Below are 21,086 nucleotides of genomic sequence, written 5' to 3' on the forward strand. Positions count from 1 at the left end.
AGGCTGAGTTCACTCAACCTGTTTTCATAAGGCATGCACCCCAATCCAGGCAATATTCTTGTAAATCGCTTCTGCATCCTTTCCATGGATTCCACATCCTTCCTGTAGTGAGGCAACCAGAACTGTGCACAGTACTCCAATTGGGGTCTGACCTGGGACCTATATAGCTGCAACATTACCTCTCAGCTCCTAAATTCAATTCCACAATTGATGAAGGCTAATACACTGTATTCCTTCTTAACCGCAGAGTCAACCTGCGCAGCTGCTTTGAGAGTCCTATGCACTCGGACCCTAAGATCCATCTGAATCTTAATACTGCCAAGAGTCTTACCATTAATACTGCCATCATATTGGACCTACCGAAATGAACCACTTCGTACTGTTCTGGGTTGAACTCCATCTGCCTCTTCTCAGCCCTGTTTTCAATCCTATCAGTGTCCCGCTCTGACAGCCTTCCACACTATCCACAACATCTCCAACCTTTGTGTCATCAGCTAATTTACTAACCCATCCCTCCACTTCTGCATCCAGGTAATTTATAAAAATCACAAAGAGTAAGGGTCCCAGAACAGATCCCCGAGGCAGACCACTGGTCACCGACATCCATGCAAAATATGGCCTGTCTACAACCACTCTTTGCCTTCTATGGGCAAGTCAGTTCTGGATCCACAAAGCAATGTCCCTTTGGAACCCATGCCTCCTTACTTTCTCAAGAAGCCTTGCATGGGGTACCTTATCAAATGCCTTGCTGAAATCCATATGCACTACATCTACTGCTCTTCCTTCATCAATGTGTTCAGTCACATCCTCAAAAAATTCATTCAGGCACGACCTTCCCTTGACAAAGCCATGCTGACTATTCCTACTCATATTATATCTCTCCAAATGTTCATAAATCCTGCCTCTCAGGATCTTCTCCATCAACTTACCAACCACTGAATTAAGACTCATTGGTCTATAATTTCCTGGGCTATCTCTACTCCCTTTCTTGAATAAAGGAACAACATCCACAACCCTCTAATCCTCCAGAACCTCTCCTATCCCCATTGATAATGCAAAGATCATCGCCAGAGGCTTAGAAGTCTCCTCGCTCACCTCCCACAGTAGCTTGAAGTACCCCTAATCTGGTCCCAGTGACTTATCCAATTTGATGCTTTTCAAAAGCCCCAGCACATCCTCTTTCTTAATATCTACATGCTCAAGCTTTTTGGTCTGCTGCAAGGCATCACTACAACCACTAAGATCCTTTTCCATAGTGAATAGAAACATAGAATCATAGAAAACCTACAGCACAATACAGGCCCTTCGTCCCACAAAGTTGTGCCGAACATGTCCCTACCTTAGAAATTACTAGGCTTACTATAGCCCTCTATTTTACTAAGCTCCATGTACCTATCTAAAAGTCTCTTAAACGACCCTATCGTATCCGCCTCCACCACCGTTGCCGGCAGCCCATTCCATGCACTCACCACTCTCTGAGTAAAAAACTTACCCCTGACATCTCCTCTGTACCTACTCCCCAGCAGCTTAAACCTGTGTCCTCTTGTGGTAACCATTTCAGCCCTGAGAAAAAGCCTCTGACTACCCATACAATCAATGCCTCTCATCATCAATGAATACTGAAGTAAATTACTGATTACATACCTCTGCTGCTTTCTCCAGTTCCATACACACTTTCCCACTGTCACACTTGATAGGCCCTATTCTTTCACGTCTTATTCTCTTGTTCTTCACATATTCGTAGAATGCCTTGAAGTTGTCCTAATTCCTGCCCGCCACAGCCTTCTCATGGTCCCTTCTGGCTCTCCTAATTTCCTTGTTAATCTCCTTCCTGTTAGCCTTATAATCTTCCAGATCTCTAACATTACTTAGCTCTTTGAACCTTTTGTAAGCTTTTCTTTTTGACTAGATTGATTACAGCCTTTGTACACCACGGTTTCTGTACCTTCACAACTTCCCTATCTCATTGGACCATAGCTATGCAGAATTCCACACAAATATACCCTGAACATTTGCTGCATTTCTTATGTACTTTTCCCAGAGAACATCTGTTCCCAGTTCAGGTTTCCAATTTCCTGCCTGATAGCCTCATAATTGCCTTTACTCCAATTAAACACATTTCTAACTTGTCTATTCCTATCTCTCTCCAATGCTATGGTAAAGGAGATAGAATTATGATCACTATCTCCAAAATGCTCACCCACTGAGAGATGTGACACCTGACCAGGTTCATTTCCCAGTACGAAATCAAGTACAGTCTCTCCTCTTGCAGGCCTATCTACATATTGTGTCCAAGAACCTTCCTGAACACACCTGACAGACTGCAGCCCATCTAAACCCCTTGCTCTAGGGAGATGCAATCTCCCATCATGACAAGTCTGTTATTATCATACCTTTCCAGGATCTGTTTCCCTATCTGCTCCTCGATATCCTTGTTACTATTGGGCAGCCTATAAAAACACCCTGTAAAGTTATTGACCCCCTTCCTGTTGCTAATCTCCACCCACCAAGACTCCAATCTCTCCATGGCCACGACACTATCTCTGATCAACAGTGCCACGCCCCACCTGCCACCTGTTTTGCTTCCCTCCCTATCCTTTTTGAGACATCTAAAACCCGGTACTTGAAGTAACCATTCCTGTTCCTGAGCCATTCAAGCCTCTGTAATGGCCACCACATCGTAGCTCCAAGTACTGACCCATGCTCTATGCTCATCTGTTTTGTTCACAATACACCTTGCATTAAAATAGACACATCTCAAACCATCGGTCTGAGCACGTCCCTTCTCTATCACTTGCCTATTCCTCTCCTCGCTTTGTCTATTTGTGAGCCAGCCGCCTCTTCCCCAGTCTCTTCAGTTTGGTTTCCACCACCCCCAACAATTCTGGTTTAAACTTTCCCCAGTAGCTTCAGCAAACCTCCCCACCAGGATATCAGTCCCCCTGGGATTCAAGGACAACCCATCCTTTTTGTACAGGTCATACATTCCTCAAAAGAGGTCCCAATCATCCAGAAATCTGAATCTCTGCCCCCGCTCCAATCCCTCAGCCACACGTTTATCCTCCACCACATTCTATTCCTATATTCACTGTCACGTGGCAAAGGCAGTAATCCCGAGATTACTACCTTTGCGGTCCTGCTTCTCAACTTCCTTCCTAACTCCCCGTAGTCTGTTTTCAGGACCTCTTCCCTTTTCCTATCTATGTCATTGGTACCAATAAGTACCATGATCTCTGGCTGTCGCGATATCACTGCAGGATATTGTGGTCACAATCTAAAATATCCCGGGTACTGGTACCTGGGAGGCAAATTACCATTGGAGTTTCTTTCCTGTGTCCACAGAATTGCCTGTCTGACCCCTCCTAACTATAGAGTCCCCTATCGCTAATGCCTTTCTTTCCTTTCCCTACCCTTCTGAGCCACAGGGCTGGACTCTGCCAGAGGCACAGCCACTGTTGCTTCCCCCAGGTAGGCTGTCGCCCCCAACAGTACTCAAACAGGAGTATGTGGACAGGTATGAAGATGACAAGAATTCAAAGGGATATGGGAACATGCAGGAAAATGGGATCAGCTTGAGAATGCATTTTAGTTGGCATGGACAAGCATGGCCGAAGGGATGCTTTACCTGCTATATAACTCAATGACCCTATCATTGAGAGACAATGGCCAGTGTACAGATATATGCCAAAAGTAAGGGACACCCTCTGAGAGAGACAGGGGCTGAGATTAACTGGTCAGTGTACAATCTCTCCCCAAGAGAGTGGGACTGAGAGACATTGATCACTGTGCAGATATTCCCCTGAGAGACATTGGTGACTGTACGGATATCACTCTGAAATAGAAGGACTGGGAGACACCAGTGAAGGATACTGTAGGTCTTGCAGGGATTGCTGGTCTATGTTTTTTTGACCATTGTAAATGAAGATGCTGCTCAGAAGGATAGCCAGTGAATAGATGGAATGATCATTGTCGATGTCTCCCTGCAGGTAGGACAGAAAACCAGTTAGTGAGAGTCCTTGTTCAGAGATCAGTCTAATAGATAAGCATCCCATTTCTGGACATTTCTTGCTCAGTGTTTACAGAGGTTGGTGGGTGACACAGCATCCACAGCATCCTTCCTGTCAATGCCACAAATGGCTGGTGTATGGCCAAGGGAAGCCTTACTCAGCCAGTGCTGGGGGAGAGCATACTGTCATGGTACCTTAACATCCTTTTCATTTGGGATGATGGGAATGGGAATTGGTGTGAGTAGGATAGGAAGCTTGGGGTGGGTAATGGTCTTGTATCATATACAGTTCCAATGGAAAATATGGCAGAGTTCCTCCCTGATGGTCAGCATGATGCTGTGATGACAATGTTAATTAATTAACAAATTAATTAATTTTTACTTTAAATCGAGATTGTAAACAGCATTTAAACATTCACACTGCCTGTGGTGGGATTTGAACTCTGGTCTGTGGATCTTTCCTCTGTCTGTGGGTTACACATTTGGTAATGAAACCACTGCTCTGAGGAGGGAGATAGTTGAGAGGGAGGGACTAACCTTCTCAGGATCTCCCAGACCCTCGGTGTCCAACAACAGGAGGACTTCATTGGGTCTCTGAGGGAGGGTTCGAAACCACATCCAGATTCCTTTGGTGTGAGACTGGACAGTTGAATCCACGGAGAATCCTGCAGAGGGAGAGAGATAGAGAGACAGAGAGGTAAACTTTGCAAGAAAATAAGTGGGTCTATGCTCTTCCATAACCCAAAGATATACAGGTTTTTGAGTGAGGAATAGGGTTCGGGCAGAATTGATGGGAGCTTGAGAAGACTAAAATGGTTCTCATGTAGAATTCCTGTAAAAGAAAAATTGATGGTTAGTTTTACAGCAAGTAACTCTGATCGCCATTAATGAGACTAGTGTGCTCTCTGCATCCGAGATATGAAGCTAGCATGCAGTTTAAATTCCCTAGGTCTCTCTAGATCCATTTCGCAAAACAGTGATGGGAACACCAATGTGACACCAACGGATGTCTCTAGCACATCTTCCACTACTGACAGCTTGACAATGCAAGTGTGCTCTGCGTGTCTCAGGTCTCAGGATTATTTCTGCAAGATAGATAGTAAACATAGGTCAAAGGTTAGAGGTGGAAGTTTACAGACACTGCCATTACCCATCTTTTCTCCCGCGAGACAGTTCAGGAGGTAGGACTTCCCTGTACGTGCAGCACCAACCATAGCCACAACAAGCATTGGATCGTCGATGGACTGGAGGACCTTCAGAGCATCTCGGTTAAGTACCAGCTTCTCATCTATGTTGTAAACCAGCTGCAAGGGTTCCTCCATCTTCTGTTTGGTGGCAGTAGGGTCCTCGGTTACTGACATCTGACAGTGCTTTCCCGAAATGTCTACAAATTCAGAGCAAGGGAGTCACACACTGATTGAATGACAGTAAACAGAACAGAGAAAACACAGAGCACATAATCAAAACAACTACATCTCAATCCTGAGTCCCAGGAGTAGATCCTAAACTTTAATTTTACTCAGTGGGATCTGTTACCTACAGTATATACCAATTACTGACAGCATGGATTGTAACCCAGCATCTAAATCTCTACTGGGGATGTGTTATTCTATTTATACTCCCTCCAAATACCTCAAATAGGTTATGGCCTATAACTTAATCCTAGGAATATGTAATTCAACATATAATCTCCCCAAATCCCTGCATAAGATCGATAGAAACACAGAACATAGAAAACCTACAGCACAATACAGGCCTTTTGGCCCACAAAGCTGTGCCGAACATGTTCAAACCTTAGAACTATCTAGGCTTACCCATAGCCCTCTACTTTTCTAAGCTCCATGTACCTATCCAGAATTCCCTTAAAAAACACTATTGTTTCAACTTCCAATACTGCTGCAATTAGCCCATTCCATGCATTCACTACGCTCTGCATAAAAAAACTTACCCCTGACATCTCTGTACCAACTTCCGAGCACCTTCAAACTATGCCCTCTCGTACTATCCATTTCAGCCCTGGGTAAAATCCTCTGACTATCCGCATGATCCAACCCTCTAAAGCACTCCCAGAGATCTATTTATTCTCTATATAGAAAACTCCAAACCCCTGGATTATGTCTCAACCTGTAGCTCAGCCCCAGGAGTCTATTGTTTTTTTTTGTTTTTTAAAAATTTTTATTTAATTGCATTTTTAAATGATTACAAGTGTAGAAAAAAAAGTATGTGTCCCTTCCCCCCTCCCCTTAACCCCTCCCCCCTAACTTCCCTATATAAAAAAAATTAAGAAAGAAAAAAAAAGAAAGAAAGCGTGCCTGGTTGTTGGAAGGTCTCCACATGCTCCATGGAGTTCTTAATAACTTTAGTATATATATTTATTTCTTTCCCCAAGTAACCATTTATTTCCTCTTCAGAGCACCTATATATTTAATCCTGTCTTTTGTAAATAAGGGCCCCAAATTTTCAAAAATGTTTCATATTTATCTCTTAAATTATAAGTAATTTTTTCTAATGGAATACAGCCATAGATTTCTTTTTTCCAACAATCTATACTTAAATATGTATCTGATTTCCAAGTAATTGCAATAGCCTTTTTGGCTACAGCCAGTGCAATTTTTATGAATTCTTTCTGATATTTATTTATTGTCCTTTTTGGACAAATTTAAGACTTTTATTGGAACAAATTACGGGAATACAACTTCCTCATAATCCAATATTACTTTTACTAGGTGATATTGAAGGGACAAAACCGAAACTCAAACTAAATAAATATCAGAAGGAGTCTATTGTTGTATAACATAACACCACAAAGAACTCACTCCAAGGAACCTGCTGTGATATTGTCATGGTCCTGACTGAACAGCACCAGGCATCCAAGATCCAGCCCTTCAATTCCCCAGGTATGTTTATCTGCCACTGTCCTTTAGAGATTCAGACTGCCAAGTGTTGCCAGCCACATTCCTTCATGGAAAGTCTTTACTTAAAGGCCTTGTGCTGAGCACTCAGTACTCAATCATTGGAGCTCCATTTCTAGTACTACTGTTTATGATTTTGCCTTTGGAATTTGTTTGTATCATCTTGTTCATTTTGAGTCTGAATTAATGCTGGACCTTACTCTGTACTTGGGTTAACGATCCATAGGTCCCTTGTTACATCACAAATGAGCCATTATGAACTCAGCAGAGTACAACTGTCTGCAAACCACATTTGCCGACAGGGAAGCAACTGTAGGCAGACCTGAGAACATGTTTTGTGAACTCCCCACCACTTTCCAGAAACTCTCATACTCCAGTAGGCAGGATCCAAGTGGCTTCCAGTTCCATACAAGTTCAAGCTGCAGACTCTGTCATAACTAGGTCTATCCCTCACCAGGAAGGCCTCAAAGCCCGCTGCAGAATGACTATGTAGAAGTCATTCTGAGACTGCTTCTTTAACTCATATGTTTTGGTCATATTCCACTATAAAAATATTGGGAAGATATCTTAGATATTATCTCAACTGGTTTGAATATTAATTTAATAATTAATACCATTAATATTGATCTTAATGTTAATTAATTAATTAATTAATTAATATTAATGATAAATAAAGACCCCTAAATATATAAAATAGTCAGTAACCAATTTAAAAGGTAAATGTCCATATATTGGGATGTGCATATTTAGTGGAAATAGTTCGCTCTTATTAAGGTTCAGTTTGTAACCCGAAAAATCACTAAATGAGCCAACAAAGATAAAACTGCAGGAATGGAATCCTCAGAATTAGAAATATACAATAATAAATCATCTGTATATAATGATAGTTTATGTATCTCATTCCCACGGGCAATACCAAAAATATTAGATGATTCCTGTACAGCTACTGTTTTATAGATTTGCTAAGTATGCCCGGAGGAAAGTAATCTCAGGTTTGCATGTGGTGACATCTATGTACACTGATAATACACTTACTTTGAACTGTGAATGCCCACTTTCTCTAAAGCCAAGGGGTAACTATGGGGACTTGCATGGGCCCAAGTTATGTCTGCCTCTTTGTCGGCTATGTAGAACAGTTGATATTTGAAACCTTGCCCAGTTTTACTCCCCAACTCTTCCTTCACTACATTGATGACTGTGTTGGTGCAGCTTCGTGCACCCATGCTGAGCTCATCAAGCTTGTCAATATTGCCTCTAACTTCCAACGTACACTTAAATTCACTTGGTCCATCTCTGACACCTCCCTTCACCTTCTTGCTCTCTCTGTCTCCATCTCTGGAGAGAAATTGACAGCTAACATCTGTTGTAAATCTACTGATTCTCGACTCTACTTTTTCAGTAGCTCAGTTGCAGTGAGTTTCACTGTCAGAGCCAGAGCCCTACAGAAGTTGGGAGGGGGAGTATAGAAGGAGAAGATTTGGGTAAGGCCGGTCTTTTTTGGCTTCACGGGCATGGTAAGTGTTGGCGTTAGAGGCCTAAACTCAGCTGCAAATAAATGAATATAGGGTCAAGCAGAGTGGCTAATTTTGGAGTGTGCCAGAGATAGAGTGGGAAGGCTTTGGCTTTATAGGCAAGAAAAAAAAATCTGCAGAGGCTGGTAACCAAAACAACACACCTAAAATGCTGGAGGAACTCAGCAGGCTAAGCAGCATCTATGGAAAAGAGTAAACAGCTGACATTAAAGTCAGGTAGTGTGGTAGTGATTGGGGACTCATTAGTTAGGGGTCAGAAAGGAGAATCTGTGGCCAAAAGAGAGACACCAGAATTGTGTGTACCCTAGGCTGCTGGGGCCCAGCATGTATTGGAGCGGCTGCAGGATATTGTCATGGGAGAAGTTGAACAGCCAGAGGTCATGGTGGATCTTCACCTCATTGATAGCAGCAGAAAATGGAAAGAGATCCTGTTTAGTAAGTATCGATAGTTAGGAAAGAGGCTGAAGAGAAGGATCTCCAAGGTACTGATCTCCAGATTACCAGTGGTGTCATGCCTAGGGCAGGTAGGAATGGGGTAATAGGATGGATCAATGAGATGGTGCAGGGGACCGGGTTTCAAGTTCTTGGATCATTAGAAAATTTTCTAGGGAAGGAGTGGCCTGTACAAGAGGAATGTGTTTCACCTGAACTGGAGAGGAACCAATATCATGCTTGGATGCGGAGAATGTAAGTGAGGTACTTAATGACTACTTTACTTCAATATTTACCAAGGAAAAGCACATAGAGGACTAGGAGACCAGAGCTGGGTACATAAATATGTTAGGGTGTTTAGAGTTCATGGGGGTGGAAGTGTTGGGTCTCTGAATGAGCATTAAGGTGGTAAGTCCCAGAATCTGATGGGATTTACTACAGGTCATTGAAGGAGGCAAGAGGCAAGATTGCTGGGCATTGACCAGTATCTTCATGTCATCTCTAGCCACAGGTGAGATCCTGGAGAACTGGTGAGTGGCTAATATTATACCTCTATTTAAGAAGAGAACAAAGGAAAATCCTGGGAACTAGACCAGTGAGTCTCATGTCAGTTGTAGGGAAATTCCTGGAGAAAATTCTTTAGGATAGGATATATGAGCATTTGGAAACTCATGGCATAATTACAGAGAGCCAGGCAACATACAGAAAATGCTGGAAGTTCTCAGCAAGCCAGGCAGCATCTACGGAAAAAAAATTATACAGTTAATGTTTCAGACCAAGACCATTTGGCAGGATTGAAAAAAAAGAGATGAGGAATAGATTTAAAAGGTGTGGGAGGGGAGAAAGAAACACAAGGTGATAGGTGAAACTGGGAGCAGGAGGGATGAAATGAAGAGCTGGGAAGTTGATTGGTGAAAGAGTTACAAGGCTGAAGAATGAGAATTCTGATAGGTGAGTATAGAAGGCCATGAATGAAAGAAAAGGGGGGAGGAGCACCAGAGGGAAGTGATGGGCAGGCAAGGAGATAAGGTGAGAGAGGGAGAAGGGGTTGTGTTCTGGTGAAAGAGAAGGCATAGGTGGGAGCATTACCAGAAGTTCGAGAAATTAATGTTCATGCCATCAGGTTGGAGGTTAAACTATACAAGTGTTATTACTCCAAACTAAATGTGGCCTCATCGTAACAATAGAGGAGGCCATGGATAGACATATAGGAGTGGGAAGTGGAATTAAAATGGATAGCCCAATGTAGATGTGGAGACCATTTTACTGAGCATCTACCAGAAGTGGGATCTCCCGGTAGCCACCCATGTTAATTCCACTTTTAATTCCCATTCTGATATGTCATCCTTGGCCTCCTCCACTGTCGTGAGGAAACACTTGCATTGCAGGAACAACACCTTGTATAGGTAGTCTCCAACCTCATGGCATGAACATCAATTTTTCAATTTCAGACTTTCAATAATGCACCCCACCCCCACTTTACCATTTCCTATCCCCTTTTCTTTCTTCCACCCTATCTCCTTGCATACTGATTGCCTCTCTCTGGTGCTCCTACCCCTACCCCCATTTTCTTCATTCCATAGCCTTCTATCCTCACCTATCAGACTCCTCCTTCACTCCACTATTTCTTTCACTAATCAACTCCCCAGATATTTACTTCATCCCTCCCCCTCCTGGTTTTACTCACCAGTTTTGTTTCTCTGTTCCCTCCAGCACCTTACAAATTTACTCCTCATCTTTTTTTTTTCTTTGGTCCTGCTGAGGGGTCTCAGCCTGAAACATCGACTGTGCTTTTTTCCATAGATGTTGCCTGGCCTGCTGAGTTCCTCCAGCATTTTTTGAGTGTGTTTCTTGGATTTCCAGTAACTGCAGATTTTCCCTTCTTAGAGGCAGCCAGCATGGCTTTGTGTAATGCAGGTTGTGTTTTCCAAACAGACTGATTTTTTTTTTCATGGTGACAAGAGAGATTGATAAGGAGAGGGAAGTGGATGATCTCTTCATAGATTTTGGTAAGGCATTTGACAAGGTCCCTCATGTAAGACTATCTAGAAAATTAAGAGGCATGGGTCCACAGCAAATTGGCCTTTTGGATTCAGAACTGGCTTGCATATTAGAGACAGAGGGTAATGGTTGAAGGGACTTATTCGAGTCTTATTCGAGGGTAATGGTTGAAGGGACTAATTTGGTAATTAGTGGTGTTCCACAGGGATCTGTGCTGGTACCTGGGCTGTTTGTGATGTATTAAAGTGTAGTTGGGTGGGTTAGTAAATTTGCAGATGATACCGAGATTAGCAGAGTTGTGGATAGTGTAGCAGACTGGCAAAGAATAGAGTACAGCATAGATCAGTTGCAGGTACGGGCAGGCAAATGGCAGATGGAGTTTAACCCAGAAAAATGTGAAGTGTTGGACCTTGGTAGGGCAAATGCAAGGAGACAGTTTAGTGTTAAGGGCAAGATCCTTAACGGTGTTGCTGAGTAGAGTGATCTTGGGATCCAAGTTCATAATTCCTTCAAAGTAGCTACACAGATCAGTATGGTGGTTAAAAAGGCTTATTGAATGCTTGCTTTTATTAGTTGGGGCACTGAGTTCAAAAATCAAAAGATTGTGTTGCAACTTTATAAGACTCTGGTGAGGCCATATCTGGAGTATTGCATTAAGTTCTGATTACCCCACTACAGAAAAGATGTTGAGAATTAGGAGAGGGTGCAGAAAAGGTTTACCAGGATGCTGCCTGTTTAGAGAGCATGCGCTATCAGGACAAGCTGGATAATCTTGGGTTGCTTTCTCTGGAGCATCGGAGGTGGAGAGGAAATCTGATAGAGGTTTATATGAATATAAGAGGCATATATAAAATAGACAAGGTTGACATAAGGGGGCATGTATTGAAGGTGAGAGGGGGTAGGTTCAAAGGATCTAGTGGGGGGAGGTTTGTTACTGAGTGTGGTGGATGACTAGTATGGTGGGAAAGGCAAATACATTAGTGACTTTTAAGAGACATTTAGATAAGCATGTGGATGGAAGGAAGATAGAGAGATATAGACATGGTGTAGGTAGGAGGGATTAGTGTTTGGGTGTTTTTGATTTGCTTTTTAGCTGGTTCAGCAGAACATTGTCAGCTGAAGATCCTGTTTCTGTGCAGTACTCTTCTATATTCTATACCTCTTTTAAAAATACCTCTTTAAAAATACCATTCGTTTTTCTCAGTTTCTTTCCATCTGCCTCATCAGTTCCCAGAATGTGGCTTTCCATTCCAGGACATCAGAGATGTCCTCCTTCTTTTAAGATTGGAGTTTCCTTCCCTTTATTGTTGATGCTGCCCTCACCCACATCTCCATTACTCATTTAACCAAGCTCACCCTATCTTCCCACCACTCTAATAGTGATAGAGTTCCCCTGGTCCTTGCATTGAAAACCATCAACCGAAGTATCCAGTACATTATCCGCTGCAACCTCTGCTATCCTCAGAGGGATGTTACTACTAAACATATCTTTACCTTCTCCTCTTCACCTTCTGCAGTGATCACTCTCTCTTAGATTCCCTTGTCTATTCTTCCCTCCCAAGCAATTTCCCTCACCACATTTCTCCCAGAATGTGGCCTAAGTGCCACACCTGCCCATACACCTCCAGCCTCACTTCCATTCAGGGCCACAAACTGTCCTTCCAGGTGAGGCAACATGTCATCTGCAACTCTGCAGTGTTTGTATATTCTGTCCAGTGATCCCAATGGTGACTCCGCTCAGCTGGTGAGAATCATAGTAAATTTGCTGATATCTTCATTGAGCACCCTCACCATCCGCCAGATGTGGTACTTTCCAATTCCCATTCCTGTTCTGACAAATCCATCCATGATCTGCTCTTGTGCAAAGATGAGGCCACCCTCAGGGTGGAGGAGTGAATGCTTACATTTCATCTGGGTACCCTCCATCCTGATGGCATGAATATCAATTGCTTTCTCTGAGCCCATTATCTGGGATTCCACAAACTATTTTGTGCCTGACTAGAGAGCCTCTGCAGTCTCCAAACTCACAAGACTACCTCAGTGTATGAAGTGCAGCTAAGTATTTGTCAAATCTAACACCTTGTTGCTTTTTGCAGGAGAAGAACATGCATCACTCAAACATGACTTTTTAAATTGGGCCAAAATACCCTTAAATTTTGTCATCAGAGTGTCCAATTTAAAGTTTGTCTCATCAATTTGAAAGTTGTTGTAGATGCCCAAGACATCTTCACAAATTATGTGTAGAAAGATAGACACTTACAATTTTTCCTCCACCCCTCAGGTTTTTCCTGCTGCTAAATATATACTGAATTGCTGCTTGAGTGTTTCCAGTTATACAGTCATAGAGAAGTACTGCACTGAAGCAGGCTCTTCTAATCCATACAGAAAACATTTAAACTGGATACTCCTATCAACCTACACCAGGACTATAACACTCCATATCCCTACTATCAATGTACCAAACCAAACTTCTCGTAAACGTTGAAATTGAGTTTGCATGCACTGCATGTGCTGGTAGCTCATTCTGCACTCTCACGACCTCTGAGTGTAGCAACTTCCCCTTATGTTCTCTTGAAAACTCGCCTTTCACTCTTAAACCATATCCACTGGTTATCATCCCACTCAAACCTCAGTGGAAAAAACATTGCAGATTTTGTGAGCCTCTTTCAAATCTTCTCACAATCTTCTAAGTTCTAAAGAATATAATGCTAATCTATTCAATTGTAATGGCCTGGTTAAGATTTCTGCTGCTATGCTGTGAGGTATTTTTATTTAAGCTGTTTTCTGCAAAGATACTGTGTCCTGTTAGTAATAGTGTTTTGGCTTTGGTGAGTGAGTAAAGTAATATCCCTGACTTCTCTGGAAATGAGCTCCATCGTTTATGTTGCACATTGCACTGGATGAACTGTAATGGGCCCTTTTAATTTTCTTTTCCTTTTCTATAGGTTTGTATATGAGACCCAGTGAGAGGGTTACATCTCTGGTGGTTCTTCCGGGATTCAGATACTGTGTCAATGCTTGAACGCTGAATAAAGTTTCATTAAGTGGTTTATTTGTGTGCTAAGCTAGTGTTCAAACTGGTGTTTGTAAGAAGTGTGGTGCGTTCTAATTAAGGTACTTCATTATGGATGCCGTGTGTCTGAAGGTTTGATGCAATTCAAAGAAGATATCCACAAGCAATGTTTTTGTTCTGTGCAGGGTTGATATTCGAATTCCCAATGAAATGCTAGTTAGAGTGCAGTGACTGAGAAGCAGAACATTTCTGAAAGCTGAGTAATGTCTTCAGTGGTAGACTCTGCTGCTAAAGGGACTCCTGATGCCACAATGATTGAGCTTTTGAGGAATGAGGTGCAAACCCATCGAGCTAATCTGACTTGATAATGTTGCTATGTTTCTAAAATGGCACATCTATTGAGAAGCCCAAACCACCTGTAAAACTTGCAATGCTACTGAAAAGGCTGGTTTGGCTAAAGAGCGACCAGTACTTTCTGCTACAAGTATGGAGAAGTAAATACTTCTAGTGAGACTGTGAAGGACAAGAACATATTTGGAAAGTAATCAGGGGTTATTCAAACACAGAAGAAGCAAAATTATCGAGGGACCCAATAAAGGATTGGCCTGACAATTCAGAGAGAACACGTTCCAATCAGTGTATTAAAGCCAAAACGCTATTCCTGAAGAATTCTGGAACCAAGCTGTGATGAAGGTGATTGACGGTCAATGCTGGAGCCATACTTGACACAGCTTCTCAAGTTTTTATTGTAACTCTCGCTTCAGCTAGCGGCTTAATATAGGGGGTGATTTGGCCTGGCCTGGCCAAACTTAAGGCACATCATTGAGGTGGATGTTGTGTGATGTGTCCCCTGTTACAAATCAGTACCCCAAAATAAAAAAAGTACACAATATGTGATTAAACGATTAAGCTTTATAATTCTTACGTTGACTATATGGTTACTAAAGAAATGAAAAAACAACAGGGCCCAATTTTATTAAACAATCTGTTGCGCAAAGTTGGAGCTCGCTGATAAGTCAATCGTTCACCATAGATCTGCTCCGATTGTTGCTGCCCTTCGAACCCTCGCTCTGAGTTCACCCCTTCCAGTGGTCTACCAGATCTCTCCATTCACATCTTCTCTCCTCATCTCTCCCCAGCAAAAGCCTGCAAAAAATCTCCTTCCAGATTCACAAGCCAGAACAACAAAATCCTGGTTGACTAACATGTATCCACAGTCCTGTTATCTCCATCCACAACCCAAACATTGCTGCTTCAGAGAAACCGTTACCACAGCAGTACACATTACCGAGAAGCCATTTCATTAGCCTTAGCAGTGAAACATTACAGAGAAGCTATTAAAGCATGTGTGTGTGTGTGTGTGTGTGTGTGTGTGTGTGTGTGTGTGTGTGTGTGTATGTGTGTGTGTGTGTGTGTGTGCGCGCGCGTGCGCGCCCTTAACTCCTGGTGTAGTCGCGGGGCGCCGTCATGACAAGGTTTTTGCACCGATCTTTTTGGTGATTGCTCATCATATGCCGTGTCTTGGGCATATGAAACCCGGCAGAATCCATCCCTCTCCAGATATTTTAGAGCCGTTTGGATTCGAACTCAGAAGTCTTCACTTCAAAGTCCGGTGCTGATGCCACTATGCCTTCAGCCGGCTATAATTATATTATTTTAGCAGTTTTCTGCAAAAGTAGCATGTCCCATTAATAATAATAATGTTCTGGTTTTAGCTAAAGATGAAGAGCCATGCTCTCCAACTTAGGTATATTGTGTCGTTCAATCAGATCTGTCTTGGTACGTGTTGTAGCTTTCTGCTGAGTGGAAGATTCCGGAGAGCTGGGCTAGATCAATGGACAGTAGTCTGGTTTATGTATTTTAAGCGGGACACAAGGGAAGATGCCACAGAATACCATTCAAAGGAGAGACCTTTTCTATAACTGTTTGTTAAAGTTGAAATTTTGATTAATATATTTTCCTTTGTAATTTTATGCCGGAATACGATCTGTTAGCTTTCTAGCTAGCGATGACTTTACATGGAGCAATATATACACACCATTTTCTACAATCAATGTTCCTCCCAGGAGCATCTCAGCTTTCCTATTTGGTTGAACGCCAAATCATACCAACCCAAGATGTATATTGCTTACGAAAGGTGGCCTTCTCACCGCTGAGTCAAGTGTCTGTTAGAAAAGTTAGCTAACGAACCAAGTTTGTGTACTAACCCCGGTGAGAGTATTACATATTTTTTCCTTATAATTCAGGGCCTCCAGACCCGATTATCCATTAAATTGCCGGTAAATTACATATGTGCGGATGGACTTAGATCAGTGATTTCCAGAGGAAGTGTTTACGTTGGGGGAAACAGAAGTCGTCAGGGGGCATTCAAAATTCTCGGAGTGGGGGTGGTAAGTGGCAGCCAAAGTTCAGGCACGACACCTGACCGACTATTAGTAGAGCAAGCACATACAAAAAAGTGCTTGGCACTGGAACACCGGAAGAACCACAGCTCTGTAGTCGGCGAGCACTCATCGTCACAATGCGTCTGAAACTCAGTAATCTCCTCCGACCTTATCAACCAAACAGACATTATTGGTGTTGCATAAATTAGCAGCCATGGTGCCCAACAGTTCCCCTTGACTCAAGATACGGAGCGAGTTCATGCAATACAACCGTTGGTAAGTCAAGTACACCCCTCTCACCTTTCTCTTCAGCTCTGTGGAAAATAGGTTGCGCAACGATACAGCGCTGGCCGAAGCCAAACGGTAAAATAGAGCCAATCAGTGAACCCGTCATCCCCCAGTATTCCTATTGAGCGGTTCAAAGCAACCTCTGCTTCATTTGTGCGGTCAAGAACGAGCATTGAGGAATAAGAGACCTTACGTGATTGGCCCATCGCGCTAACTGGAATAGTATAAAGGTAACTTGCTGAACATCAGCTCTGGCCTGACTAACATTTAGATTCCATCTGAATCATTGCGTAATTTTCGCTGATATAATCGTCTTCATCTTCGCCTCACCGATTATTTACGTGCCACTAACATCATTCCAATCGTGTCAACTCGCTGCCACCATCAATCCGATAGGAATTCCCAGTTTAGGTTTAGTTTTTATTTCAATTTAGCCCCGTTAATGATCAATAAAGACTCACGGTGCGACCTCTATAAGTCTGAAGGCAGTGAAACCTTGAATTCTAATCCTGCTCCGAAACAGAAATTACTGTAATAACTGTAGCTCGTCGTATTGATGAAAAGCGTGAAGATATTGAGTAATAACTATGCACAGAGAGATGTGCGAGACAATGAGGCATATGAATGGTTTATCAAGAATGGAAAAGTTTATGTCGAGATTCTTTTTTTAAAAACGTTGAAAACAAATATCAACGGAGTATCACTGTATAAAATGTACATTGAGGATAAAAGTATTCCGATTAGGAACATGATTTCCTGTGCAACAGACGGAGCACCACTTGGTCGCCATGCTCGTTTAGTGGCAGTTACGGGGAAAAATTCCAAGTCTGTCTGCAATCCATTGTCTAATTCATCGTCAACAATGCGCAGCCATACATCTCACCTAGCTACTTTTTCAAACAGGAAATATAGGAGCAAAACATTGGGAGAAGATGTTCTCAGTTTCCCTACATGAAAAATATGACCCTCACTTTCACAGACGGTGATTTGCAATATTACTGTTTACACCCACAGTCACTGAAAGAAGGATTTTCAGAAATGAATCAAGGACTTGAACCATCTGAGAATTCCGGACTGTGCAATTTACCCATTTCTTTGCAAGGTGGAATAACAGGAAGAGAGCTTGCAAGAGGAAATTATCGAAATTCAGAATGATGAAGAAGCAAAAATGCTTTTCGAAAACTGTCGGCTTTTGTGCTGAGTGGATACACTGTGATACGAAGTTTCTTGGGTCTTTGGAGAAGAGCCAAACTGTTCTCCATTACATTTCCATCCTCCTACCTTGTTGGAAGAGACTTCAGTGCAGTGAACCGCATACTCACACAAAACAAAAACAGAAACCGCTTGGACATTGTTAAGCGTGGGGACTTAAGGCTTTTGCTGTCACAACTTGAACCAGATAGTTTAAATCTTGCTAAGAACCATCAACGACCACATTGATATTGAAGCTGCTATACCAGGCACAGGTACTGAGTAATAAGCTCCGTTTAAGGACAAAAATTGCAAGCAGAATAATTTTTCTCTTGCTAGCATGTGGTAAACATGATTTTACACTTCTGGGGCTCGGAAATTATATTATGCCTAATAGGGGTGTTGGCCAGGATGAAAGTGCTTTAGGGGGGCGTTGGGCTAAAAAAAGATTAAGAAACATTGACTCACATTATCCATGAGAATTTTTTGTGCTTCTCTCACCTGGATATCTTGGGGAACATCGAGACCGCGCGCTCTCTTGCCGGCAGCTTCTCTCCAACGGATCCTATAGTCGACAGCAAACTGAAAGGGGAATTTGCTGCTTTTATCCTCTATACGGGCTCTTCCGTGTTGTGTTGTGCTGTGTTGGTGTCGCCATAATGTGGGCGCGGATTGGTTGAGTGTGAGATAGAAGGTTGCATGTAGCATTTATTTGTTCTGTTTTCATTTGTTCAGTTTTAAATTTTAGACGCGGCTACTTTTATAACTTGGTCACCTTACAGGGGTCGCAAAGGATTTTCCCTCCGCCTATCCTTTTTTTTTGTGCAGCCGGTTTTTTTTTCGCCCTTGCATTAGCAATTCTTTATCGCTGCGGTAATAGAGGCGCTTAGCTTGTTTTCGGTGAAAAAGCGAGCCGATTATTAGATTGTGTGAATTAGAGAGGTAGGTGACCGTAGGAAGGAACCGCAGGGTACGAGGTGCACACTGTCCGGGGTCATCATCTCCAGACTTGGAAGTGTTCAACCATTTAGAACATCTAGCAATGCTAGGCAACCAACATGAAACCTCTCAAATGGTAGGCGGGACAGGAGCCCCACAGGCCCTTTTTCCTGAACCAAAACCTCTAAAAAGGAAGTGGTAATAGTAGCGGGGACTCAATTGATAAGCGCCTGGCCAGAGCTGGGGTGGATCCTGTAATCATTGTCCACATCAGAACAAATGACATGGGGAAGGGCAGGCAAATTTAAAGAGTTAGGTGGCAAGTTTAGGGACAGAACTGACAAAGTGGCCTTCTCGGAAGTCCTTCCTGTGCAGCGTGCTAGTCCAGGTAAAATAGAGGAGATTAGAAGATTTAACGTGTGACTCAAGTCATTATGTAGGTGAGAGGGGCATTGGTTTAAGTGATATTGGGGCACCTTTGGAAGCAGATGGAACCTGTACCGATGGGATGGGTTGCATTTGAACCGGAGGGCCACTAATGTACTGGACAGGCTTTTGCTTCAGTGAGTTGAGGACTGTTCAAACTAGGGAATGGGGTGGGACAGAGAACACCGAACAGGCCAGGCTCAACTGTTTAAACATGTTAGTGGAGAATAACATCTCGGGACACAAACCGATTATAGGCTTCAAAAGTACAAAAGTGGGTCGGATTAGGATGGAAAACATCAGTGATAGACTAAGGATGACCTTATAAATGCAAGAAGTACCAGGAATAAAATAAATGAGCTGGAATTATATGTGTATAATTATGATATAATAGCAAATACAGAAACCAGGCTGACCTCCAAGGATGGTGATGAATATTGTATTAAATGATATACTTACATAGTAAAGATAGGCAAAATCATAGAAGTGGAGGAGTAGCCATATACATAACAGAGAATTTAAATGTGAGGCTGCTCTTGATAGGAGAAGAATCCAGACTTAGTTAATGCTATAGTGATTTTAATAAACAACTATCAGAATATTAAAAATGCAAGTTTTGAGGGTGATGTTATAATTATGTGTGATTTCATTTCCCAGATACTGAATGGCAGAACCCACTGATTAATGGATTACAGGAAAGGGAATTCATTGAGTTGTTGAATGATTGTTTTTGACCCAATATATTAATACACCAACAAGAGGGGAGACCTGTCTAGAGTTGATATTCTGTAAACAATCAGGATAGAATTTTGAGAACGAAAGTCGTTGAGCCTCGAGGAGCAATTGATCATAATAATTTTAGTCTTAAGGCTTTTTGGGAGAGTATATCAATAAAGACCAAAACTATTAAATTAAATTTTAGAAAGACATCGATTGTGCAGATGTGACAAAGCCTTCAGAAGGCAAACTGGAAGGAAGTGTTGATGTTGAGTCAGTTGGGGAACAATCTGCTCAATTTAGAGATTGAGTGAAGGAAATGTTCATACCCAAGGTCAGAAGAAGCAATAAAATCAACAGATCAACTACATGGATGAATAAAGATATACATAACAATTATTGAAGAAAATGCAGCTATATAAGGAATACAGAAAAAATAGTAATGATGTTACTGATAGGGCATATGGAAGTGTGAGAGCTATAGTCAAGAGAGAAATTCAGAATTGGCAAAAGGCAGGTTGAGAAGGATATTGCTGATAATGCTAAGGTTGACCCAAGGGATTTTTTCCAATATTTTTTGGTAAAAGAAAAGTCAAGGTGGAAATACAGTGGATTAGGAATAATAGTGGGGTGATAAATTATACAGAGAGGGACATTGCAGTTACTCATAACTCATATTTTTGTGAAAGTATTCACCTGCAAAGATATTCGCAATATGCCAGTAAGGGTAGAGAAAAGAGGTTGCCTTAAGCGACTTGGAGATCTTAAGAAGTGAGATCCTGCTTCAACAGAAAAGGCTGAAAGTAATGAACCTCCAGGGCCAGACAATATATATCCAAGGGTACTTAAAGAGGTCTGTGATTATATGTACAAACCCCTAACACTTATTTTTCAAAATATAGTGAAGACTGGTTAAATCCCTAAGGACCGGATATGGGTTAATGCTGTCCTGGTATATAAGAATGGTGACCATACTTGCACCAGTAACTATCAACCAGTAAGCTTAACATGTATCATGGGTAAGATAATAGAAACAATAACAAAGAATGAGTTGGAAAAGCAGATGGTAAGAACAGGCATGTTAGCAGAGAGCTAGCCTGGGTTCAGAAAGGGAAAATCATGTTTTACAAATATGCTGAACTTCTATGAAGATGCAACTAAAGTTTATGACAACAATAGAGCGGTTGATATATTTACTTTGACTTTCAGAAGGCTTTTGACAAGGTACCCCATGTGGGGTTAATA

At 42.1% G+C, this 21,086-nt stretch overlaps 2 protein-coding genes across 5 annotated transcripts in view; one reads left to right on the forward strand and one right to left on the reverse strand.

The window, feature by feature from the left end:
• LOC140719008 (guanylate-binding protein 1-like) overlaps window positions 1-18,401 on the reverse strand; it is a 31,775-nt gene extending 13,374 nt beyond the window's left edge. For 2 of the 4 annotated variants that reach the window (XM_073033320.1, XM_073033318.1), the window contains exons 1-4: window positions 18,261-18,401; window positions 5,157-5,390; window positions 4,544-4,671; window positions 3,871-3,980 (exon numbers count right to left, since the gene is read on the reverse strand). In XM_073033320.1, the coding sequence (XP_072889421.1) occupies window positions 3,871-3,980; window positions 4,544-4,671; window positions 5,157-5,367 (449 nt within the window). In that variant the 5' untranslated portion in view covers window positions 5,368-5,390; window positions 18,261-18,401. Of the gene's footprint in view, window positions 1-3,870; window positions 3,981-4,543; window positions 4,672-5,156; window positions 5,391-18,227 lie in introns of all 4 variants that reach the window. The other 2 variants (XM_073033319.1, XM_073033321.1) reach the window with 2 other exon arrangements.
• Window positions 1-21,086, forward strand: part of LOC140719013 (guanylate-binding protein 1-like) — a 637,966-nt gene that overhangs the window by 450,848 nt on the left and 166,032 nt on the right. The window lies entirely within an intron of this gene.

This window comes from Hemitrygon akajei, chromosome 31 (genome assembly GCF_048418815.1).
Source record: "Hemitrygon akajei chromosome 31, sHemAka1.3, whole genome shotgun sequence".
Lineage (NCBI taxonomy): Eukaryota > Metazoa > Chordata > Chondrichthyes > Myliobatiformes > Dasyatidae > Hemitrygon > Hemitrygon akajei.